General features: G+C 45.4%; 1 protein-coding gene across 3 annotated transcripts; it reads right to left on the minus strand.

Annotated features, from left to right (window-relative positions):
• Nucleotides 1-4,203: 4,203 nt before the first annotated feature.
• On the minus strand, nucleotides 4,204-24,804 carry LOC149914116 (uncharacterized). 3 transcript variants are annotated; one of them, XM_090127436.1, is made up of 12 exons: nucleotides 24,472-24,804; nucleotides 23,378-23,436; nucleotides 22,792-22,833; nucleotides 22,122-22,244; nucleotides 21,727-21,789; nucleotides 19,124-19,246; nucleotides 16,965-17,027; nucleotides 13,746-13,868; nucleotides 11,919-12,257; nucleotides 9,724-10,062; nucleotides 6,409-6,435; nucleotides 4,204-5,275 (listed from the first exon to the last, which is right to left on the minus strand). In XM_090127436.1, exons 2-12 carry the CDS (start codon nucleotides 23,391-23,393, stop codon nucleotides 4,707-4,709), a joined length of 1,827 nt encoding a protein of 608 aa, XP_089983562.1. In that variant the 5' UTR covers nucleotides 23,394-23,436; nucleotides 24,472-24,804; the 3' UTR covers nucleotides 4,204-4,706. The 3 variants fall into 3 exon arrangements, with proteins under 3 accessions (XP_089983562.1, XP_089983564.1, XP_089983563.1); XM_090127438.1 differs by lacking the exon at nucleotides 22,792-22,833 and having other exon boundaries at nucleotides 24,489-24,804; XM_090127437.1 differs by lacking the exon at nucleotides 22,792-22,833.
• Between the last annotated feature and the right edge of the window lie 1,551 nt (nucleotides 24,805-26,355).

The raw sequence follows: 26,355 nt of genomic DNA on the forward strand, positions 1-26,355 counted from the left end.
GCTTTTATCTTATTTGTTCTCAACTAAGAGAATATGAACAGTTTCTAACTTTGGTTGAGAGTATTCTTGAGATTGGGTGTGAATTCCAAGTCATGTATAAACCATCACAAAAAAAACCCAACCAACCAACCAAAAAACCAACAACAAAAACAAAACAAAAGCAAACAAACAAACAATCAATCAAACAAACAAACAAACAAAAAAAAACAAAGCACCATGGTAACTCTCTCCAGGTGAAGAAAATAGTTCCTTAATTCTGCCTTCTGAATGATCTACGAAGAATGGGTATGAAGAAAACTGAAGATTGAGTTGTAAAAGGAACATCAGAATTGTTTGGTTATTCAACCAATCCATTCAAATGAGATGATTATTAGGGGAAATAAAAGTGAACAGAAGCCATTTCAGTTTCATACCTACAGCTACATGCATGGAACTATTGTTCAGCTGATCTGAAACAGGCACAGGGAAATATAACAGAAGGGAAATCCGTCTTAAGCTCTTCAATTATTTCTTGAACTACACTAACTCACCTTCCCAAGCACTCAGTCAAGTTTAGCCTTAGAAAAAAACAATTCCTGCCCAGATTTCCAATTAACACTGAGGGAACTTCTTGCAGTCTAACATACTTCCACAAAGTTATCATGGGGTATGCAAGGGAAAAAAAATTAAACTCCTGCTTTCTGCAAAATTTGATGGACACTTGAATTAGCACACCAACTTAAATCTCTGTCCTTGCTCTGAGATGGGGAAAGGAAGAAGGAAGAAAGGCTGTTTAGTCAACCCTGCACATATGTTTGAAAGAAAGATAAATCACTCCCTGAAAATAATCAGATTGCAGACTCACTCAGAGCTTACACCAGATCTCGTGCAACTAATTAACCTAGCCTGTCACATTCTGTGAGGGTCAATTTTGATGCACTCTTCCAAAAAAGCATACCTTTCTTTTGTCTTTTGCCTTTTTGTGCACTGTGACATCCCTTATATGTGGTTGACCATTCCAATCTCAGTCCCAATGGCATTTCCAGTATGATATTTTCATTACCTTATGTATATTCAGTATTCTATGTGAACTCTTGTCCATTACAATGGAGAACATGGCTGCTGATGTATTACAAACTGAAATCCCTGCTTGTATAGGCATTCTTGGTCCTAGGTGAACTCCAGGGCCAGCTCAATCTCAACATTAAGTTCTCATAAGATTTCTGTAAATTTTTCAATGATATTTGGTTGACTGGTGTCACATAAATCACTTTGGAATCATTACTTCAAAGGAAGCAAGCTGTTCTGTCCACCAGCTTCCTCATAAGTTACACTGTCATGCTATTTCTTCACCTCCTGAGTGCAGTTAGCTGCCTAATAATTCTTTAAATCAAGCACTCAGACATTAAGATCTGTCAGAAAAACTCATCAGGATGTCCTCATTAATGGAATACAAAGAAAACATGCAGAAGTAAATCTATCCCAGCACTGACAACTGCTAACTTGTTCTTGATTTCAGATTTTACTTCCTGAGGTATGTAGATAACTAAACAACACAGCCTGGAGTGCTGTGGACTTCAGCTTCAAAGCTGTAAATGAGTTTTATAAAGAATTCTCCTGGAGGTTAAGGGACAGCCATTCTAGCACACAGTGCAGGAGACTTCTGAAGTATGTGGAGGAAGATTTCTTTTCTAGTACTTGACCATCAGACCAGAGGAGGTGCTCTGCTGGATTCCCAAATCAAGAGTATATCTGAAACTGCATCTGGAGTACAATGTCCTGTCTGGGACATTACTCAGGGTCAGAATTACCAGTGCTTCTGGAGAAGTCAGGAGAAGGGGATGCACCACAACCAACATCTTCCAGAAGAGTAGGATAGCTGCCATGCACCCTGATGAGGATACTCCACCTATCAAAGCCCTGCAATAACTGTCTCTGTGCTGCAGACACTTGGTTTCAAATCTCCTCTACTGCAGTTTCAAGACTTGGTTAGATTCACCATTTTTACCCAGCTATTTGGAGGTGTAACATAGGCTAGAGCACTAGAAGGTAAGGGGGCCAATGAGAGCTGGTTGACACTTCAACACCACTTCTGCTGAGCTCAAGATTGGTGCATTCCTAAGAATAAAAATCAGGGAAAGGTGACAGGAGGCCTGTGTGGATAAACAAAGAAATGTGTGGATAAATTAAAAGGAAAAAAGAATATCCACGAAACATAGAAAAAAGGGCCTGTTCACTTAGGAAGAATATAAGAATGTTGTAAGGGTCTGTAGGGATGCTGTGAGGAAGGTTAAGGCCCTCTTGGCGTTTAATCTTGCAAAGGAGGTCAAGAATAACAAGAAAGGTTTTTGTAAGTAAGTCAACAATAACAGAAAGACTAGAGAAAATGTGAGTCCCCTGCTAAGTGAGATGAATGCTCTGGTAACAGAAGATACTGAAAAGGCAGAGATAATGAATGACATTTTTGCTTCAGTCTTTACTACAAAGACCATCCCTTGGGAATCCAGACCCTATAGGTAAGAGAGAAAGTCTGGGGAATTGAAGGCTTCCCTAGGGTTGAGGAAGAGATGGTCATCAACACGCACAGATCCAGGGGCCCTAATGGGATGCACACACATGTTCTGAGGGAGCTGGCAGAAGTAATTACTGAACTGCTCTCTATTATCTTCAAAAGATCTTGGCAAAGGGGAGAGATGCCTAAAGACTGGAGGATAGTCACTCTGGTCTTCAGAAAGGCAAGAAAGATTATCTAAGATACTACAGGGCAGCCAGCTTCACCTCCATCCCTGCAAAAGCAATGGAACTTGTTCTGAATGTCATCTCCCAGTAATTGGAAGAGAAGAAGGTTATCAGGAGAAGCCAGCATGGATTCACCAGGAGGAGGTCATGCTTGATCAACCTGGTAGCCTTCTATGATGTTGTCACTGGCTGGGTGGATGGGGGGAGAGCAGTGGATGATGTCTACCTTGATTTCATCAAGGCTTTTGATACTGTCTCTCACGACATCCTTATAACAAAGCTGAGGAAGTGTGGGATAGATGAGTGGAAAGTGAGGTTGGTTGAGAACTGGCTGACTGGCAGAGCACAGAGGGTTGTCGAGCTGGGTCCAGTCTTGTTCAACATCTTCATCAACGACCTTGATGAGGGGATAGTGGCCACCCTCAGCAAGTTTGCTGATGATACGAAGTTGGGAGGATTGGCTGACACACCTGAAGTCTGTGCTGCCATTCAGCGAGACCTGGACAGGCTGGAGATCTGAGCAGTAAGAAACCAGATGAGGTTTAACAAAAGCAAGTGTAGAGTCTTGCATCTAGGGAGGAATAATTGCATGCACCGGTACAGGTTGGGGGATGAGCTGCTGGAGAGGAGCTCTGCGGAGAGGGACCTGGGTGTCCTGGTGGACGACAGGTTGGCCATGAGCCAGCAGTGTGCCCTTGTGGCCAAAAAGGCCAATATAATTCTGAGGTGCATTAAAAAGAGCGTGGCCAGCAGGTCGAGGGAGGTGATCCTCCCCCTCTACTCTGCCCTGGTAAGGCCTCATCTGGAGTACTGTGTCCAGTTGTGGGCTCCCCAGTACAAAAAAGACAGGGATCTCTTGGAAAGAGTCCAGTGGAGGGCCACAAAGATGGTGAAGGGCCTGGAGCATCTCTGCTATGAGGAAAGGCTGAGTGAGCTGGGTCTGTTTAGCCTTGAGAAAAGAAGACTGAGAGGGGACCTGATCCAGGTCTATAAATATCTGAGGTGTGGAGGGCAGAGTGGCGAGGCCAGATTGTTTTCAGCAGTGTGTGGAGATAGAACAAGGGGAAACTGCCAGAAACTGCAGCACAGGAAGTTCTGCACAAATGTGCGCAAGAACTTCTTTAGGTGAGGTGACGGAGCACTGGAACAGGCTGCCCAGGGAGGTGGTGGAGTCTCCTTCTCTGGAGATATTCACGACCCGCCTGGACGCCTACTTATGCGACCTGGTGTAGGGAACCTGCTTTGGCAGGGGGGTTGGACTCGATGATCTCTGGAGGTCCCTTCCAACCCCCATGATTCTGTGATTCTGTGATTCTGTGAGTCTGATGTGATCTGCTTTTGGAGATCTCCTGGATACTGAATTTAGTTCTGTGTGACTGAGGTGGGGAAAAACAGCCAGGGGCAATCAAATTGAAAGGTACATCTTGCACCTCCTGTGCAGCGTCAGACGCATGGCCTCAGATGTGAATGACCCAAATCATTTATTACAAGTTCTCACATCACTTATATACGTTCACAAATTTTCTTTTTCTAGCTTTCCCATCTACCCCTACAACTTTCCCATCCACCTTTACATGTTAACAGAGCATTCTACAAAACATTCTTCAACTGTTCATGCAGGTGCTTATCCAATCAGAGCTGTGAGACGTTCTTTCTTCTTCTAGAGGTGTCCTTGGTTCTCATACTGTTTATCTTGCTCCAAAGCTGCTGCTCTGAACAGTTTTTCTTGTATTCCCACACACTTGCTCTGAAAAGACATTTCAGTTCCTCACATGAGTCTTTAATAAAACTCAAGGAAACTAAGTGTTATATTCCATTTATCAACATGATCTCTAGTGCTTCTTTCTGCTGTTTCAGTGCAGGAATAGCAAGCAGTGCTGAAAAAATCTGGTATCAACTACCTAGCCAGTTTCCACTGAGAAGCATAAAGTCGGGGATTTTTTTACAACATATCAGTCTGATCTCACAATCTATATTTAATCAAACATTCAATCATCATCATCAAACCCTTGCACGATTTTCAGTGGCTCAGTGTCAACCACTGAAACACCAGAACCTGTTGAGAAGAAGGGAACAAATTTCCTTTTCTGCCTGCTATCACCAATACTGGTAAAAACATACAAAGGTGTTTTCTTTTTGGCGTTGTAAAATGAGAGCTTGTTGGCAGAGATGTCCAGGAAGATCCCAATCTTCTGTGGTTTACCACTCACTGTCAAACGAGTCAAAGGATCCGTGTGGGCCCAATACTCTTCCCCGTCTGCTAACGATATCACCCAGAAGCCATTCTTTGGGGACAGGATCACAGTCCCTTTACGAGCCACAGACTCAGAAGCAACACCCAAGATCCAGTTTCTTCTCTTTCCAACATCCACTTCCCAGTACCGTCTCCCAGATGTGTATCCTTCCTTTGCCAACACAAAAATGTGAGAATCAAATCTCTCCTCCTTGCTGGGCACCTTGCTGGTGTGTCCGATCACACCAGTATCATTCACGCTCTTCCCATCTTCAGACACTTCCAATCTGGGATGAGCTGTGTCAGCATTCAGGGTGACATCAACTGCAATGATCAAGTCACGTTGTAAGTAGCAGGAAACACAAGGTCTGATTTACTGAGGCTTTCTTTACTTCATCCTCACACAAATCTTACCGTGTCTTTCAGGGTGCACTCAGTAGCTAATTGCCTCAAGGTACCCTAGTTACTAGAGTCCCAGGTCCCTTCATTCCCATAGTTGAAGTATTTGTTGAACTGCCCAGGGATGGCCAGGCTCCACAGAGGTATCTGTACCAGCTGATTGCTAAGCCGAGGCCAATGGAATGAAGTTCAGCGTGGCCAAGTGCTGGGTCCTGCACCTGGGCCACAACAACACCAGGAAAAGCTACAGGCTTGGGACAAAGTGGCTGTAAGACTGCGTAAACAGAATGGGGGTATTGTTTGATGCTTGGCTGAACATGAGCCAGCAGTGTGCCCACATGGCCAAAAAGGCCTATGGCATCCTGGTCTGTATCAGAAACGGTGTTTCCAGCAAGAGCAAGGAGTGATCATCCCTCTGTAGAGAGAGCTGGTGAGACCAGAGCTTAACTACTGTGTTGAGTTTTGGGCCTCTCACTGCAAGAAAGACATATCCATAGAAAGGCAATGAAGCTGTGAGGGGTCTGGAGCACAAGTCTTAAGAGGAGTGGCTGAGGGAACTGGAATTATTTAGTCTGGAAAGGGAAGACCTTATCTCTTTCTACAACTACCTGAAGGGAAACTGAGCTCTTCAAGAGTCCACAAGACTCTTTAATTTAAGACTCCACAAGAGTGATTTTCACTGGCACAATAACAAGGAAATATTTCTTCCCTCATTTCATCCCGCTAACCTCTACACATGATGATCACTGGACAGGCCTCTAGCAAGGTGTAACATCGTGAAGTAATCCCCTCTCATTCCAAAGAGGGCAAAGAGAGGAGTGCGTTACAGAGGCTGAAGTGGCCAATGCAAGCAGCCACTATTGGCTACACACAGCTAAAATGCCTCCAGCCAATCATACATAAGGTCTTTGGCAGTGCACAAGAAAGAAAAGAGTTATCAAACATTCCTTCCTCTGAGCATGTTGTCTTCCATACAACTCTGCACATGGGCTGGATTTGTATTTCAGAGGTGCAGTCAGGCTCTGAGAATTCATGTCCATCGTCTCCTTTTTGCTTACCTTTGTTGCGCTGCATTTTGAAAAAACCTGTGGGAAAAAATTAAAGCAGACAGTAAGCAGATTTCTCAAGGCATGATGGTCTCAAGAATAATAAGACACAGTCTGCGCTGCTGACCAAAAGTCCAGTGTTCTCCTACATGACATGTTAGTTCTGTAGTTGGGTAAGCAAGTCAAATGCCACTGTGCCATCCACTGTAGAAGGCAAAGTCTCAGGCCTTCTTGGGAGGCTTGGTGTTCCAGCAGCAAAACTGTAACCAAACTTAAAATCAAGGTTGGAATGACTAAAGGTAAGAAAGACAAGGTCATACTTGAGGCATGGAAGGAATGGGTAGAGAACAAGGGACACGGGAATTTGCAGAGTTATCTCAATGTGTCCTGAATACATGATCATATTTAGGAATGTCCAGAGCACAAACACTTCCTAACTGGATTGTACTTGCAGCTGAATCTTCCTCAATGAAACACTTATCCTACCATCCCTTAAAATCTGCTGGTTTTCCGTTGTTGCTTCCGGCTTTTGATTCCTCTCAGAATGTGCCCCCACACAGAAGAAGAAAAGGAATACAAGCCTAAACACCACTTTCTCATTATCTGCCTTATGTGGCACCCAGCCCTACTTCCACTGCCACACGCACATGCTTTTATCAACCCTCAGGTCTCATTGTGACTCATGGGTGAGAAACCTCATTCATATTGAGATCTTATGCTCTTAGACAAAGAGGCCTGAAAGAGAACTGTAGAGACACAGTCAGTGACCACAGACAGGACTGGTAACCAATTCTGGAGAGACAAGGATAAATCCTTATGTGTGCAGTTTTTGCTTCTTGACACTTGGCAGAGTGCTTCCACAAGATTCCTGGGAAGTCTCTGGAGGATAAAAAGCTGCTGTGGGATCAGCTGAGCCTCTCAATTTCTTTTCAGTTGAGAAATACTGGCTGAAGGAATGGTCAGACCATTGATTTAAGCAGACTCCATTTCACAATGGAGAGCCTGCCAGGAATGATGACTTTCCACATCAGATTTTCCAGATTTGTTCAAGATATGCAAGCAACATGGTGACTTGATAGCAACGTGGTCTGAACTCTGACTACACATCATTGACCTTCACTATGTAGACTATATTACTGATCATCATCAAACACCTGCAGTATTTTCAGTGTTTTTTTATGGGAGGAATTTTTGAAGAGAAGAAGGCAAGTAGTTCATGGCAAGGAAGAAAGAATAGGGATGAAGGAGACGAATTTTTTAAAGGGCAGCCTCTCAGGTTTCTCACACAAGAGGAGGGAAGGTGTTCTTGCTGAAATGCTCTTCCTGACACGGACCACAGTTAGGCTGCCTACAGATAGAGATGTTCTTTGGTCATCAGTAGTGAGCACTATTTCCTCTTGGCAAAGGAAATTTTACCAGTGTAACACTTGTCTTACAGTGCCCTGAAATTTCCTGGTTTTCCACGCTCAGTTCCAGCATCTGATTCTTCTAAGGTTAGGTACCATAACAAATAGAGGAAAAGTTATCCAGTTTTTTGACCCAGGCAATGTTCATCACCCCTTCTGCTCCCCATCACATCTCCTAGACACGCAGTTCTCTTAAAGCGTTGTTTCTGTTGGAGGTGACGGGTAGCTGAGACAGGTAGTTTGTAATTGCAATTAATGATTTAGATTGAATATAAAACAGAAGTTATTTTGCAGTAAGGATAATGAAGAACTGGAACAGGCTGCAAAGAGAGGTGGCAGATGCCGGGTGTCTGTGGACATTCAAGATCTGTCTTTTCTGGACACTGAGTAACCTGATAGAGTTGGAGGTGTCCCTCCTCTTTGCAGAGCCTTCCAGCCTCCCTACCTTGTGAGTAACAACTTTCCTCTTAACATCAAACCTAGGTCTTCCCTCCTTTAATTTAAACCAACCCCTTTGTCCCAATCACTACTGGGTCGTGTGAAATGTAGGACACCATTTTGAAAGCTCTCATTCATTATTGAATGAACTTAAGTTCAGAAAGGAGAAATAGATCTCAAAGGAATGAATAACAGAATCACAGGATCACAGGGCTTGGAAGGGACCTCTGGAGGTCATGTAGTCCACCTCCCTGCCAAAGCAGGCACCCCACAGGTTGCAGAGGTAGGTCACCAGAAGGGTCTTGAATATCACCACAGAAGGAGACTCCACAGCCTCTCTAGGCATCCTGTTCCAGTGCTCCATCATCCTAACCATAAGGAAGTTCTTCTGCATGTTAGTATGGAACTTCGTATGTTCAAGTTTTAGGGTATTACTTTTTGTCCTTTCACTACACACCATCAAGAAGAGCCTGGCCTCGTCCATTTGTCTTCCCCATTCCTTTCGATATTTATAAACATTAATCAGATCCCCTCTAAGACTTTTTTTCCCCAGGCTGAACAGACCCAAGTCACTCAGGTGTTCTGCAAAGTGGAGATGCTCCAGGCCCTCTAGCATCTTGGCAAGAGCATGGACAAAAAAGGGACACTCCCCTCACACTGATGAACCTCCCAGGGTAGAAAGGCTTCCTGAGAGAATACTTGTCCTATGACAAAGTTGTCAAGCACTTCACCAGTCACTTCTAGAGTCTCTCACTGAGCTACTGCCAGCAAGGGAATCTCAGAGTCCTAAGCAGAGACTGAAAGGGGTGCTATGTCAACACGTTGGGTTATTGCAAGAGGCCACATAAAATACACAGCACACAGAAAAGCATGATGAAAACTCAGATTGCGCAGTATATTCAGTCCTGCTGAACAATTTTACCATCTGTGGAGATGAAAGCCTGCTTAAGGATGGCCATGCTCATTGGACTGGTACTTCAGAAAGAATAGTGTTTGCCCCGGCCCAGAACTCATAGATGTATACTCACCTTTCATTCTTCTGCCCTCTAGGTAGCATCTGAGGACATTTGAGCACCTGAAGGATAGCAGACCCCAATAGGAAAAAGGGATATTCTAAACCATATGGCATCATGCTTGGCTAAGGTAAAGAAGGAGGAATGGCAGATGATCCTACTTATGATCTTTGCCGGCCTGCATTAAAGTTACACAGAATTCAGGCCTTTTTTGGCTGGAAATGCCTGAAATCTGCCTGCCACTGGGAAGTAGACAATGAAGTCCTGATTTTCATTGTCGTGTGTGCCCACTGTTCTCTTCACCTGTTAAATACCCTTCTCTCAAACATGATGTTTCCTCTCCTTTACCATTCCACTTCTCTCTCCCATCTCTTTAGAGGAGACTGACTGAGTGCTCATGTTCTCTTGAGCTGCCCGTAGGAGATCCAACACAGGCAGATGAAAGCCTGTTTGGGTGTAACCATGCTCACCTGCATGGTTCTCCACCTCCAACAGGCTCTCTTCAGACTCCGACCTTTTGGGTGCATTCTGTGCTTTTGGTTCACTTTCCTCCAGGTCTGCTCTGAGCATCTGAAGGTCTTCCTTTGTGGACACATGCATGTTCTCCAAACGTTTCTGCAGGGCTTGTACATTCTCAGAGATTTTCTGAAGGGTACTCCAGGTGTTGGTCAGTTCCTTTGTGGGTGGGAATACTTGCTGGGTCATTTCCAGCTGTCTCTGCAACGCAGCCAGTTTCTCGCTCAGAATCTTTTCCATTTCCTCCCGCATGGAGTCGAGAGTCACCAAAGTGCTCATCTCCACTGTCCTTCCTGTGAAGAAAGAAATGAATCAGTGGAAACTAACATTGCCTCTCATCACCTGAGGAATCTTCTGTCCAAGCAGGAAGTACTTTTCCTGTAAGAAATGTCAAAGGAAGCAATCTTTTTGTTTTAGTTCCTAAGCGGGCATTCCCTAGAGTGTGTTGAAGCACAAAATATGGCCTTCAGAAGCTCTTTTCAGCAGAATGGGGACACTGTAGAGTGCACGAAAGGGTAGAGAGAGAGGAATTCATTACAGGACTTATTTTCTGTTCTTTATTGTCACGGAATTAACCAGATCAGTTTATGCCCGTGACAGGGGGGCAGTAGGCCCCTGCCCTCCCCACCCCCCGCCTGGGCCCACAAAATGGGAAGGTAGGGAAAAAAGGAAAAAAAACAGCGGCAACAATCTATGGAGGTAAACTTATTTTACTAACTATGATATCGGAATGCAAAATAATACAATATAATACAATCTAATTGAAATTGAGTCTAATAAATCAAATAAGATATGAGAGAGAGTTCCCAAGACCTAGTCAAACCTGAAAAGCTTGGAACGGCTAGGAAAGCACCCTCCAGCACCCACTGCCAGGCAGTAAGAGACCGCCCCCCCCGGAAGGGTCAGATCCCGTGACTTCCGTAATGTATAGGGATAGGTACGTAGAATTAGAGCATTAACACTTTAATTCCAGTACATGATGTTTTGATTTGGAATATTGAAAATTAAAAAAAAAAAAAAAAAAAAAAAACCATAACATTTATCCAGTAGAGGAGAAAGGGGAAACCAAGTGTGTGACTCAGAATTCCTTCCCTCCCTCTCCATCTAGACCCATCTGTCTCTCCTGTGTATTACTCAAGGAAGGAAATCCTTCCACATGGTCCTAGGCACACCGACTCTGCATGGAAGACAACTGAAGTGAGAACAAAATTCCACCTCCACTGCATTGCTTTGGATTGACTGAGTGCCAGAGAGATGGGAAAAGGGATCAGGCCTTGAGATTCTGCCAGAAGGCTTTGCAGAATCTGTCAGGGCAGAACAGGTGGTAGGAATTGCCCTGTGCCACCTCTTCAAGCCAATATCTGTGCACTGTGGGATAGACGGCTCGTTGCTGATTAGTAATGAGAGTTTTGAAAGGGAGAGATTGTAGTCGGTTAAATGGGCTGGGGATGCTAGAGCCTCAGCAGGATCGTTCACCGTGCGTAAGGAGCACTGAGAGCTCCTCAAACACTGTCTGCCTTCCAAGAGGAGGAGAGATGAAGGATTGTTACTACCTATAGTCTTGTCACCTGCATGGTGATTTCTCAGAGAAAAGGCACACAGGAAAGGGGCTGGCAGTCCTCTGCTATCACTGAAGAAATGCTTTGGGCTCACTCACTGTCTCAAACCACTTGAATTTAGGGAGACTGTCCATGTTATGACTGATATATCACTCATTTTCCTCAAAGAATCTGTTATGTTTCTATGTATGAAGTCTGTGATGAAAATAACACTGACAGCAAAGAGATGTTTTTCTGAGCAGTGCTTACACACCTGCAAGGGCCTTTCTGGTGGCATGATGACCCTATGGTGTTTCTCTGCCTGCAGTAAGACTCTACACAATAGCCCTGCTGTCGTGGAAACACCTGAAATCTGCCTGCCACTGGGAAGTAGACAATGAAGTCCTGATTGTCATTGTCGTGTGTGCCCACTGTTCTCTTCACCTGTTAAATACCCTTCTCTCAAACATGATGTTTCCTCTCCTTTACCATTCCACTTCTCTCTCCCATCTCTTTAGAGGAGACTGACTGTGTGCTCATGTTCTCTTGAGCTGCCCGTAGGAGATCCAACACAGGCAGATGAAAGCCTGTTTGGGTGTTGCCATGCTCACCTGCATGGTTCACCACCTCCAACAGACTCTCTTCAGACTCCAACCTTTTGGGTGCATTCCACGCTTTTGATACTCTTTCCTCCAGGTCTGCTCTGAGCATCTGAAGGTCTTCCTTTGTGGACTCATGCATGTTCTCCAAACGTTTCTGCAGGGCTTGCACATTCTCAGAGATTTTCTGAAGGGTGGTCGAGGTATTGGTCAGTTCCTTTGTGGGTGGGATTACTTGCTGGGTCATTTCCAGCTGTCTCTGCAACGCAGCCAGTTTCTCGCTCAGAATCTTTTCCATTTCCTCCCGCATGGAGTCGAGAGTCACCAAAGTGCTCATCTCCACTGTCCTTCCTGTGAAGAAAGAAATGAATCAGTGGAAACTAACATTGCCTCTCGTCACCTGAGGAATCTTCTGTCCAAGCAGGAAGTACTTTTCCTGTAAGAAATGTCAAAGGAAGCAATCTTTTTGTTTTAGTTCCTAAGCGGGCATTACCGAGAGTGTGTTGAAGCACAAAATATGGCCTTCAGAAGCTCTTTTCAGCAGAACGGGGACACTGTAGAGTGCACGAATGGGTAGAGAGAGAGGAATTCATTACAGGACTTATTTTCTGTTCTTTATCCAGTGGAGGAGAGAAGGGAAACCAAGTGTGTGACTCAGAATTCCTTCCCTCCCTCTCCATCTAGACCCATCTGTCTCTCCTGTGTATTACTCAAGGAAATCCTTCCACATGGTCCTAGGCACACCGACTCTGCATGGAAGACAACTGAAGTGAGAACAAAATTCCACCTCCGCTGCATTGCTTTGGATTGATTGAGTGCCAGAGAGATGGGAAAAGGGATCAGGCCTTGAGATTCTGCCAGAAGGCTTTGCAGAATCTGTCAGGGCAGAACAGGTGGTAGGAATTGCCCTGTGCCACCTCTTCAAGCCAATATCTGTGCACTGTGGGATAGACGGCTCATTGCTGATTAGTAATGAGAGTTTTGAAAGGGAGAGATTGTAGTCGGTTAAATGGGCTGGGGATGCTAGATCCTCAGCAGGATCGTTCACCGTGCGTAAGGAGCATTGATAGCTCTTCAAACACTGTCTGCCTTCCAAGAGGAGGAGAGATGAAGAATTGTTACCACCTATAGTCTTGTCTCCTGCATGGAAGTGGGGAAACCTCCTGACCTGGAGCTCCCTCCCTTCATCTCTCCCCCTATGTATTTTATTCTCCCTTGCTAATTTCTCAGCATTGCACTCCCTAGCTTACAACTCCCAACTTCTTGTAATTATTTTTCCACCAGACAACAGTGATAAAGTTGCACTGTTAATAGCATGAAAAGGCTGCTCTTTTTTGCTCTTGTCAGCTGAGGACCTCTATGTCTCCCACGAGCTAGAGGATTTTTAGAAGTAATGATCATGTCTTCCCTGCCTTCTTCTACGAACCAGAATCCATACAGACATAGAGTAGGTTGCGTCTGACACCAGTGAGCTGTGACCCTGGTAAAGGAGTGGGGAGGTGGTGAAAAATCACCCCAGCTGCAGTGTGTATTGTGGGGAGAAGAAAATGGGACCTGCCAGACTCTGGGAGCAGGATACGAGCCAGTGCCTTTGGCTCCCAACAACAAACAATACGCTGCTACAGAACAATGTGTCTGACACCAGAGAGGGTTTCTCCCCACATCTTGCTCATACCCGTCAGGGCTCACTGCGATACAACCCTCCTGAGACATTCCAAGTGATGACCAGAAGCAGGAGAACTGGGATCCAGGATACTAATCCTGGGAACCAGTGGCTAATCCTGGGTTGAGGATCCAACATGGTGGACACATGATTTCTTTCAGTTACCTCCCGCTTACCTCTTTCCAGAATTACTGGATGTGCATTCCCTTTGCTTGGCTTAGAGGAACTTGCTTGGGCTCCCTTCTGTGAATCCACACTGCTTTCCTTCTGGGATGATTTCTCTGACACGTGGCTTAAGGCTGGAAAAGAAAACAACAGCAGCATGGTAACCATTTAACAACAAGCATGCCTGACTTTTCCGACTTGGTCATTCCACTTCTCTCTCCGCGTTCATTCTGTTTGCTGCAGGTCTGAGAGGGAGCAAGCATCTGTGGAGTGCTTCAATTCTAATCTGTGGCTGCGGTTCAAGTACAACAGCAGGCCAGCAGGAAAGAGCAGGGGCAGGAAAAGAGCACGTCCCACATGCCAGGAAGGAAGAGATTCAGCACGGACTCAGCTGCCCGGTCAGCCCTGGCACAGATCACTACTGGCCTGCCTGGCAAACCTCTATGTTATTCTCCTCTCTTCAAGTCATTCACACTCAGATGTTGCCCAGGACAAAGAGCTGAAAGGAAGCCTTTGCAAGACTCAGTGTGGGGGGTGATGGCAGTGTCTGGTTGGAGAACAAATTGATGTCACTATTTGCCATGAGCCACATCTCCTGGAAGTGGAGCTTGTCCTTCCCCTTGGGGTTCCCTATTGCTTAGTGCTCCTTCTCTCAGGATCCCTCAACCACTCATGGATCACCGAGTCACAGAATTGCATGTGTTGGAAGGGACCTCTAGGGATCATGGAGTCCAGCCACCCTGCTAAATCAGGTTCCCTAGAGCAGATCACCCAGGTGGGTGCCCAGATTGGTTCTTGAATATCTCCAAAGAAGACTCCACCTCCTCTCTGGGAAGCTTGTTGCAGTGCTCGCTGGAATACTGAAAAGAAGTTGTCACTGTAAAGAAGTTCTTCCTCCATTGATTTGTGTGGCACTTCCTCTTTGCCATTGCTTAGCCACTGCTCCTCGTCCTCTTGGTACACACCACTGAAGAGTCAGACCTCATCCAATTGCTTCCCACACTGCTGATATTTCTAAACTTAGATATGTCATGGTTTTATGATTTGTGGTTATCAGTATTCCACATCATAACATCATGTAATGCACTGGGGGTTTGACTGTTGATGCTCAAGTTCTGGGTACCTGTCCGGAGGAGAAGAAGAACTTCGTTCCCCAGGGGGCTTTGCGGTCAGCAAAGAGATGTAACTCCTGGCAAGGTCACCGGATGCTTCTTCACCTGCGCTTCTCCGTCTGCTCTTCTCCATCTGCTTTTCTTCATCAGCTCAGCTGGACTGCACTTCTCACATCAGTGTTGTGGTGAGGCCTATCCACCTTTCGCACTCACTCTCTCTCTCACATTATATTTTGCTGGTACTATATTTAGCAAATCAGTTTGTTTCACCTCAGATCGTTGCCGCTGTTTTCAATTATTTTGGGGTCCCTGTTTCCCTTTTTTGGAGGCACAGATCTGCGGGTCCCTCTGCCCCACTAGTCACAGAACCGGGCTGAAGCAGCCCCTAAACCGTTGACATGATCACACCCCGTCTCGGTCTTCTCTAGGCTGAAAGTCCCAGGTCTCTCAGTCTTTCCTTGTACGAGAGATGCTCCAGGTAATTTTATGATCTTGGTGGCCCTCCGCTGGGATTTCTCTTTATAGGAGATCCCTCATTTTTTTGTTTTGTTTTTTGAACTGCAGAGCCAGAATTAGACACAGTACACCAGATGTGGGCTCACCAAGGCAGAGTAGAGGGGGAGGATCACCTTGCTCACTCAGCTGGCCACGCTCTCTTTTTAATGTACGCCAGGATACCACTAGTCTCCTTGGCCACTTGTGCTGGCTCATGGCCAGCTTGTTGTCAACCAGGGCTCCCAGGTCCTTCTATGCAGAGTTCCTCTCCAGCAGGTCATCCCCTAACCTGTACTGAGGCATGAGGTCTGAGGCATTGCTCCCCCGGTGCACAACTAAACATTTGCTTTTGTTGAACCTCATCGTGTTTCTCTCCACCCTGCACTCCCGTCTACCCAAGAGGCCTGCTGAATGGCGGCACAGCCTTCTGCTGTGTCAGCCACTCTTTCCAGCCTTCTCTCATCAGCAAACTTGCTCAGACTTAACCGTCTCTTCATCCAGGTCATTGATGAAGATGCTGAACAAGACTCGCGGACCCAGCACTAATCCCTGGGGAACACTGCTAGTTGCAACCATCACCCAGCATCTGAGCCACTGATCACAGCCCTCTGAACTCTGCCACGCAGTCAGTTCTCAGTCCATCTCACTGTCCACTCATCTATCCTGCACTTCCTAAGTTTCACTACAAGGATGTTGTTAAAGACGGTGTCAGACGCCATGCTGAAGTCACGGCACACAGCATCCTCTTCTCTCCCCTCACCTGCAAAGCCACTGATGACATCACAGAAAGCTCCCCAGTTGGTGGAGCATGATTTCCCCTTGGTGAATCTGTGTTTACTACTCCCAGTAATCTTCTTGTCTTCCAATTACTTGGAGATGGCATCCAGAACAAGTTGTTCCATCACCATTTAGGGACGGATGTGAGGCTGATTGGCTTGTAGTTTCCTGGTTCTTCTCTGTTTTCATGGCCATTCGTGACTGATAGACAGGTGGAGATGACTGCACAGAACTCCAGGATGGGGAAGTAACATGAGCTGTGACCTGCTGATAGGGAACCATCAGCATGGCCTCTTCAAGAACTGTTGCTTCATGGCATTCAAATGAGCCCTTACACATGACCATTGTCCACGGGTTCTGGAGGCTTTGCCAGGCCCTGCTCCAGCTCCCTGTCCTGAGACTGAAGCCAGTGCATAAACACACCCTGGAGAGAACTGCGGATGCCCAAGCTCTTGGTCCCAAAGAGGTGAGAGACTTAGCATAGGGCTGGAGGAGATGTGACCAGAGAGATGGAACCCCTTTGAGTAGCCCTGACTAAGTTGCAAGTAATTTCTGACACTTCCAGAAAAGATGTCCTTGGTAAGTAATGTCTGGATGAGAAGTGTGATCTGTGGGGCTACATGGCTTTAGTAGAATGTGGCTGACAGCAGAGAACAGTGCCTCTCTGATCCAGTGCATCTCTCTTAGAAAGCCATGCTTTCTGCTTGAGACTGGGAGGGGGCCTTACCACGTCTTGCTCCGAGGGACAGATCCCTCAGGGTTTGTTTCCCTGCATTCTCAAAAATCCCACCCAAGATGTTCTGTGGTACGATAACAGGCTACAGAAATGTGATCCAGCATACTAACCTGGAGACTCAAACATCTTCTTCAGATCTTGGATCCCTTGGGGCTGTATCTGGGTTTCTGAATCTTATGTTCAAATGAAAGAGAAAAAAAGAGAAAATGTAAGAAGGTTTTTTTTGCTAAAGACCCCCATGAATATACTAGATAGCCTTTGTGGAATAAGGTGTCATGCAGACACTTCAAGAACTATTTGCTGTTGTGAAACAAAGACCTGATCACCGTACTGTGAGGTTTGAACACTGTATCGTGGATTGGAGCCCCAGTAAAGCTATCCTGTGCTGTCAATCTCCAGGAGCTGCCATGTAGTCCAAGTGCCATGCTGCACGAACCATCCTGGGAAGGGACCACAAGCCTTGCTCTGCCCCTTCCACTCCTCCCAACGCACAAAGTGATTGCTCTGCTCCTGCCCTTCCTCTTCCCTACAAGGCTTCTCTCCCTCTCACTTTGGTGGGATCTGAAGAAGACAGTCGTGTTTTTCAGGCCTTGGCTTGGGCTATGGGCTTTTGCCCTTTCCAGCAAATAGCACAAGTGCTTGGCTTGGGAAGGAGCTTGGTAGGTCTTCAGTGGATTCTCCTGTTGAAAGGAGGATGTATCCTGACTTCTGAGCACCTCGCTTAGGGCTTTCTCCAATGTGTTGCTAAATTCTGCTAAGATTGCTAGTTTGGTGTCACTGCATCAGTGGACAATGGAAGAGCCACTGATGTCATCTGTCTTGAATTCAGTAAAGCCTTTGGCGTGGTACCCCACAATAACTTTCTCTCCAAATTGGAATGATACGGATTTGATGGGTGGACAGTTCGATAGAGAAAGAACTGGCTGCAGGATCACTGAATGGTTGTATATTTAAGATGGGAAAGATTTCTAAGTTCATGTAGTCCAATCCTTAAGACATGATCACCATGCCCACTAAAACACATCCCTCTGGGCTTCATCTACTCTCTTCAGGAACACCTCCATATATGGTGACTCCTCCACTTTCCTGGAACCTCTGTTCCAATTCCTCAGCAGTCTTTCCAAAAAGATTTTTGTAATACCCCACCCACACCTCCCCAGGCACAACTTATGGCCATTAATTCTTGGCCTATTGCTAGCTGCCTGGGAGAAGAGGCCAACCCACACCTCACCACAACTTCCTTCCAGGTATTTATAAAGAGCTTTAAGATCTTCTATTCTCCAGGCTAAACAGTCCTAGCTCACTCTGCCACTCCTCATATGACTTGTAAGTCTTCTGCTCTCCTTCCTTCCCTATCCCTTCTAAAGGACTTACAGTCCTCCATTTCAGCACTGCAGTCATAAGAATGATCCTACTACATTTTCTGTTGCCATCTATGTCATAGTTTTCCTGATGCACCACAGCTCCTGTTTGTTGTCCATGCCGGTGATGTAGATGCACATCATTCCATATTGTTCTCACTCCTGTCCCTAGAATGCTTCTCCTAGACTCATCTATTGTGAGCCCGGCTTTATCCCCTTCGCTCTTCAAACTTAGTTTAATGCCTTCTCAACAAGCCCCACCAACGCCACGATAGAAGCCTTTTCCCCTCATTGAGACATGTGGACCCAAATTGTCACCAGCATGCCTGGTGCTGAATGAACTGCAACATGACAAAAAGAAAGCAAAACTCCTCTGATGGCCCCAACCTCTTAGCCACATGTTGATCCGGTGGGTTTTTCTGTTCTTCTCAGTATCTCTCCCTACTTCCAAAGGGATTGAGGAAAACATCACCTGAGCACCCACACCATCAACTCACTGTTCCAATGACCTGAAGTTCTTCTTGGTAGCAACCTCCCTGAGCTGCTGTGCAACCCAAGGACACACTGCAAGGTCACTCCCACAGTGGTGCCGTGCTCTGCCCCTTCCCCACTGCACAACTCATTCAGTGATTGCTCTGCTCCTGCCCTTTTCCAGCCAAGATGGGCTGATTGCGTGTGTGTGGTGGGACGGAAGCAGGGAGGTGGTGCAACACCACCCCAGCTGCAGTGTGTATTGTGGTGAGAAGAAAATGGGATCTGCCAGACTCTGGGGGCAGGAGGTGAGCCAATAGCCACACTGCAAAGAAGGCCCCACAGAGAGGCGATGCGGCTGTGAGTTGGTGAGAAGGGTTAACCCTGGTATGAGGGTCCAGCACGGTGGGCACAGGTCTTCTCTCAGCAACAGTTACCTCTTTCCAGAATTCCTGGATCTGCATTCCCCTTATTCTGCTTGGAGAATTCTGCTTGCACGCTCTTATGTGAATCCACTCTGCTTTCCTTCAGGGGAGGTTTTTCTGGCTGACGGGTTAAGGCTGAAAAAGAAAACAAGAGCAACAAGGCAACCATTTAACAACAACCATGCCTGAGTTTTCTGACTTGTTCCATTCCATTTTTCTTCCTGCATTCATTTTGCTTTCTGCAGGTCTGAGAGTCAGTGAGCATCTGTGGAGTACTCCAGTTCTACCTTGTGGCTGTAGTTAAACCACAATAGCAGGACACCTGGAAAGAGCAGGGGCCGGAAAAGAGCACGTCTTACATGCCAGGAAGAATGGGATTCATCACAGACTCAGCTCTGCCCTGGCACAGATCACTACTGGCCTGGCCTGACACACCTCTATAGTATTCATCATTCGTCAGGTCACGATGTGCCCTTTGGGACATCTACACTTAATTGTTGTGCAGGACAAAGACCTGAAAGGAGGTCTTTGCAAGAAGAAGTGTAGGGGATAATGACAGAGTCAGGTTGGAGAACAAATCAATGTCATTATTTCCCATTGGCCACATCTCCTGGAAGTGCAGCTTGTCCTTCCCCCTGGGGTTCCTTATTACTTGATGCTCCTTCCCTGAGGATCTCTCAACCACTCATGTATGACAGTCACAGAATTGCAGGGGTTGGAAGGGACCTCTAGAGATCATTGATTCCAACCCCCTGCTAAAGCAGGTTCCCTACAGTAGGTCACACAGGGAGGTGCCCAGATGGATCTTGAAGATCTCCAAAGAAGGAGACTCCACCACCTCTCTGAGCAGCTTGTTCCAGTGCTCACTGGAACACTGTAAAGAAGTTCTCACTTCCTCCGTATATTTGTGTGCAACTTCCTGTACTCCACTTTTTGGCCACTGCTCCTTGTCCTATCAGAACTGGACTCAGTACTCCAGATGTGACCTCAGCAGGAGAAAATAGATGGGGAGGATCATGTTGCAAACTGTACTGGCCATGTGGAGTCAACTGCTCAGAACTCCAGGACGGGGGAGCAAGGTGAGTTGGGACCTGCTGTTAGGGAAGGATCAGCCAGGTCTGTTGCAGATCAGTTGCTTCATGGCACTGAAATGAGCCCTTGTGCATAACTCCTCATCTTACTCAGAGGGACTGAACCCTCAGGACTTGTTTCCCTACATTCTCATACATCCCACACAGGATGATGTTAGGCATGACCACAGGCTACATAAATATAAACCAGCAAACTTACCTCGAGGCTTGAAAGCCTTTCTTATTTTTCGAACATAGGAAGAATTTTGCTGGGATTCTGGATCTTTACATTCAAATGAAAGATAAAAAGAAGAGAAAATGTAAGAAAGCTTTTCCGTAAAGAACCACATAAATGTACTGAACAGTTTTTGTGAAATAATTCGCCATATAGGCAGCCCAGGGGGAAGGTGGTGGCTCTTCACTGCCACTACAGTTTTTCCAAAGGGGAGAGGACAATGGGATATGTGAGACTCTGGGGAGAGGGCGTGATCCACATCTCAAACTGCAGAGAAAGCTCCCCAGAGAGGGGATGTGGCTGTGTGCTGAGGAAATGGGTTAACCCCGGGATAAGTGTCCTGCGTGGTGGGCAGAGGTCCTCTCTTAGCTATGATTACCTCTTTCCTGAGTTTCTGGAATTCCTTTTCCAGTGCTCAGTTCAGAGAATCTTTCCTTGTTTCTGTTATATGAATCCACTCTACTTTTGTGCTGAGTGGGATGCTCTGGCACATTGCTGAAAGCTGGAAAAGGCAGTCAAGGTTTTATCAACAGCCATAGCTATTGGATGAGGGATAGGAACTCTTCCTAAGGCCTCATTTGCTTTCCAGTAGGGAACACAGCACATACGTTCTGTGGAAGTCTGATGTTGGACTGATCTCACCAAACTGAGTGACACTCCCTTGTGTCATTGCTTTTGTATGAAACACACAGCATGTAATTTTAAGGCGTACTGACAGCTCCTGTGACAGAATGGTATGAATGTCTTTTCTAAAGCTTCAGACTTCTTATGCAGTGAAGGAGTTTAGATTGTACAGTGTGATCAAAGTCGCCTTTTTTCTTTACAAGACTCTTATTTATGTGTGTTTATCTTGTACACATCTGGTTCCTGGTGTCCACATTGCAAAGTCAAAAGATTACTTCAAAATGATGCCTGAGCCCTTTGGTCCCACAGAGCTGGGAGAAGTAGCATAGGGTTGGAAGAGATGTGGCAAAAGAGATGGAAACCTTTTGAGTAGCCTTGATAAAGTTGCAAGTCATTGTTGACATTTCTGGAATAGATGCCCTTTCTAAGCAAGGTCTGGATGTGAAGTGTGATCTGTTGGGCTGCATTGCTAGATTATGATGTGCCTGACAGCAGAGAACCATGCCTCTCTAACCAAATGCAACTTTCTCAGTAAGCTATGCCTTCTGCTCAGGATTGGGAGGAGTTCTCATCTTACTCAGAGGGACTGAACCCTCAGGACTTGTTTCCCTACATTCTCATACATCCCACACAAGATGTTGTAAGGCATGACCACAGGCTACATAAATATAAACCAGCAAACTTACCTGGAGGCTCGAAACACTTTCTTTGTTCTCGGACATAGCCAGAATTTTGCTGGGATTCTGGATCTTTACATTCAAATGAAAGATAAAAAGAAGAGAAAATGTAAGAAAGCTTTTCCCAGAAAGAACCACATAAATATACTGCACAGTTTTTGTGAAATAATTCGCCATATAGGCAGCCCAGGGGGAAGGTGGTGGCTCTTCACTGCCACTACAGTTTTTCCAAAGGGGAGAGGACAATGGGATATGTGAGACTCTGGGGAGAGGGCGTGATCCACATCTCAAACTGCAGAGAAAGCTCCACAGAGAGGGGATGTGGCTGTGTGGTGAAGAAATGGGTTAACGCCAGGATAAGTGTCCTGCGTGATGGGCAGAGGTCCTCTCTTAGCTATGATTACCTCTTTCCCGAGTTTCTGGAATTCCTTTTCCAGTGATTAGTTTGGAGAATCTTTCCTCGCTTCTGTTATGTGAATCCACTCCACTTTTGTGCTGAGTGAGATGCTCTGGTACATTGCTGAAAGCTGGAAAAGGCAATCAGAGTTTTAATCAACGGTCATAGGAAAAGCAATTTGTACCCATAGCTATTGGATCAGGGATGCCTCCAAGTGGATCATGAGCCCATCCTAAGGCCTCATTTGCTTTCCAGTAGGGAACACAGCACATACGTTCTGTGGAAGTCTGATGTTGGACTGGTCTCACTGAATTGAGTGTAGACTCCTTTCTGTCATTGCTTTTGTATGAAATACAGAACATGTAATTTCAAGGTATATTGACAGTTCCAATGAAAGAATGAAAGTCTTTTCTAAAGCTTCAGACTTCTTATATAATGAAGGAGTTTAGATTGTACAGTGTGATCTTAGAAGCCTCCTTTCTTAATGAGATTCTTCTTATTTATGCATCTTTAGCTTGTATATGTCTAGTTTGTGGTGTCCACATTACAAAGACAAAAGATTACTTCAAAAATGTGTATTTGTGACATAGACTTCCAAAACTATATTTGGCAACAAGCACCCTGTCCATACTGTCATAATCCATCAGAATTATACCGACTCTCCATGTTGACCTTACCACTCTCACGTATCGTTATAGCAGGCGCAGAGAGAGGAAGTTCTGCAATGCAAAATGAATAAATTAAGAAATATGGAAATATCAATAGAAAGGGCATCTTGCGGACAGCTCGTTGAATATGTCAGAGAATTTCCAGGGACAGTTTTGCCACTCTGTACATTGGATTACCGTCAGTGCCATTGTAGCATCTTTCATTCACTCAATCTGAAACCTATTAATTCCTATGCTAGTTACTGCATTGCAGTTGGATACAATTAAGACATAGCATTGCTAGGACTGGGAGATTCATCCACTACGCTGCCCTTCTATGATCATCTTCATGATTATGATTGGTTGTTACTCTCTGTGTTTCTATCTCTCTCTTGGGACACAGGTATCCTGCTGTAGACCAAAGGGAGAGCAGTCACATTCCCCCATAGCTAAAGGGACTTGGGATGATACTTGTGTGGACAAAAGCAGGGCAAGAGGTAATAGAAGGTTTTTGTTAAACCCCTGAAGTCAGGAACTTTTCAGAGTACTCCCAGGGTTTTAAGATGGTTCACTTTCTCTTAGATTGCCACTTAAACACAAAAAACTCCACTCTTACCTGGTACCCAAGACATCTCCTGCTTTCTGCTTTCTGTTATCCTTTTCTAAAAGGACACTCTGCAAGACAAAGAAAAATATCTTTCACAGCCTTGTGGTTGCCACAGGCCAGGAGAGCAGCAGGCAGAGTCAATGGGATGACCAGATGGTCCCTGGCTGGTCACCACCACACTTTGGGAGCAGTGCAGCTGTCAGATTATCCTTACACTCACACAAATGGACAAAATGCCAAACACTTCCAGCATCTGCAGGATGCAGCAGGAGGTGCTTCACACCTGCCACTCTTCTCCACTGAGGCAGAGAATATGGCCATATTGCGTCTTTCCCTTCAAACTAACTCCAGGGCTGGAAGTGATCCTGACCAAGGTATTTTCAAAGGACTGTGGCTTGTAGGCCTGGACTGGCGTCACCAAGCCAGTCTATCCCATTTCCCCTCCTTTGCTAATTGGGAAGGAAATAAGGACAACAAAGCACCTCGTCGAGACAAAGGGAGGAAAATTAATTTTCAACTGACATCATGGGCAATACAGACTCGGTTTAGAAGAGAGGCCCAAGAGCAGGCAAGAGAGACTTTGGACTACTGGGGCAATTGGTTAGCATATCCGAGGCACAGGTATCTATCCTTTCTTCTATCCTTTACTCATCTTAGTTGTCTCCTCTGGACCCATACCAAGAGTCCATATCTTTCTTGTGCTTGGGGCCCCAGGACAGCTTGCAGTACTCCAGATGGGGCCTCACAAGAGCTGTGTAGAGGGAGAAAATCACCTCCCTCTCCCTGCTGACCACCCCTTTTTTAACGCAGCCCAGAACACAGTTGGCCTTCCGGGCTGCAAGCACTCCCTGCTGGCTCATGTCCAGCTTCTCATCCACCAGGACCTCCAACTCCTTCTCTGCAGGGGTTTAACACAATTAAAGAAAGCTTCATTCCTTTAGAGTACATCCCTTCCCTTTTTTTTTCTTTTTTTTTTTTAACCTCCATAGTCAGAAAGGAACAACAGATCACACAGAACACTCGGCATTTTGAGGGATTTTTTTCCTGGCCACAGAGTGATGCATTCTTAAAGAATGAATTTATATAAAGATACAGTAACTTACCTTGAAAGAATTCTCACCTCAGTGGTGTTTCTTCTCGCCTGAACTGGCTTTTCTTGAAGTGAAACAATGCAGTTACTGGAAGCATATGGTGTCGTTGGACTTTGTGCCGTTACAGGAAACTCATTAAAACTGCTCGGATATCAGCCCTTGCCCTTTCACTGCCTGGCAGAAGAATTTTTATCACCCTGGGCAAGTCTTGTTCTAAATGTAATTCTTATTTGAGTGTTGTGCCTCTTTTTAAGGAATGCCTGCTTGTACTCTGGGGAAGAACATTTGCAGGACATACACGATGTGCAGGTGGAGGTATCTTAGATATGCCTCTGGTATGGATAACGTGTGAATGGCTCCTTCACAGTGCAGGTTGACCCCTAGGAGAAAAACAGCTCTAATTTCAGGAGTAGTTCACTCCACTGATATCACAGTAGAACAGAGATAACTTTCTTGAAAAGTCCTTGAGCCAACACTAAAAAATACACAAAAGAGCTCAGCAGAAGGAGAAAAAAACATCATTTATTCTTTATTCATAGCATAGAATCATTGAACCACCAAAGCTGGTAAGGACCTCCAAGATCATCCACTCCAAACTTCTACCTACCACCAATATTTCCCCAGTGAAACATGTCCCTTAACAGAACATCTAAGCATTTCTTGAATGCTTCCTTGGATGGTGACTACCACCTCTGTGGGCAGCTAGTTCCATTTTAATTGGAATCTCTGCCACAGAAGCTAAGCAGAATTTATTTAAGATTCTACGCATCTACTGATGAAGTGGGACCAGAGAAACACAATTCTCAGGTTTGCTCCAAGATGGATAGAACCGGTCTTAGGAAATCCAAGTCTTTTCCCAGATGCGTTTGAACTGTCAGCAAAAAAACATCTCTATAAATTTTCTTTATCGCTGTGCTCTAACCCAGGATGATGGACAGATATTCATACCTCTAAAAATACAACATTTTTGCATCTATTCTTTTTCTGTTTTCATCTGCAGGAAGAGAGACCCGAATGTCCTGCACTTGAAGCTTGCAAAAAGTTTCACCACACTTGACAAAGTAACATCAGGCAATCAGCACATTCTTTCTGCAAGTGTTTTGACTACAAAATAGAAAAATAAAGAATCAGAAATAATTATTGAATTAAAATCTGAGTAAAGAAATTAAAAACAAGTGAACAACTGTTCTTTGTATGTCTCTGACCAAACATTCTGAGATGTGAACACCCTTTTCCCATACCAGGAATGAGTAGAAGTTTCATAAATTGTAGAAGTTATTTTGTTGGGGCTTACTTTGGTGGATTGTTACCTTTTGTGATTGTACCTTGGTCAAAGCCTGGTTTGGCAATTGCCAAGATGCACATTATCTCACTTGCTGTGTAGGACGAGTTCCCGAAAGTGAAGGTGTAGAATGTCACCGCTCTGCTTCTATCAGTGTCAGCCCTCCTCTGGTTCTACAAGAGTCCAGGCAAGTCACCTTTAGTTCCCTCTCACCCTTTGGCAGCAGAACTAAGATTTCTTTGAGCTTTCAGGATGACCTTCACATCCCACAGTACCTTGAACCCAGGCCAAGTTGTGTTCTTCCTCTTTTTAACCATGCAAGCATGCATAGTTTTTGGTCATTTCCTCTGGCTGCTTGTCCCTGTTTTTACATTCCATGCGTATTATTCCCCATGTGAGCTCAGTCAGGGTTGCCCCATTCTGTCTCCTTCTAGTCCTCCTAATGAATTCCTAGCTCTTCTGTTTCACTTTGCCCTTCCTGCCAGCCTTCCATGTGATCCTACTTACCAATAAAAGACTACCAGTGCCTGGTATTCATGAATATCTTCTACTTTACTCACCGCAGGGAATCACAATAGCTTCTGATCAAACGATTGATGGTTGGGATTAGATTC

The sequence above is a fragment of the Phasianus colchicus genome, chromosome 31 (genome assembly GCF_987193195.1).
Source record: "Phasianus colchicus chromosome 31, bPhaCol1.hap1.1, whole genome shotgun sequence".
Lineage (NCBI taxonomy): Eukaryota > Metazoa > Chordata > Aves > Galliformes > Phasianidae > Phasianus > Phasianus colchicus.

What these genes read in the sequence shown, in the direction of transcription:
- LOC149914116 (XM_090127436.1), bottom strand. An exon ending in AAAGTGTTTCGAGCCTCCAG is followed by an intron (nt 19,247 to 21,726) that starts GTAAGTTTGCTG and finishes TTTCTTTTTCAG; the next exon opens with CCTTAACCCGTCAGCCAGAA. An exon ending in GAAGATGTTTGAGTCTCCAG is followed by an intron (nt 13,869 to 16,964) that starts GTTAGTATGCTG and finishes TTTCTTTTCCAG; the next exon opens with CCTTAAGCCACGTGTCAGAG.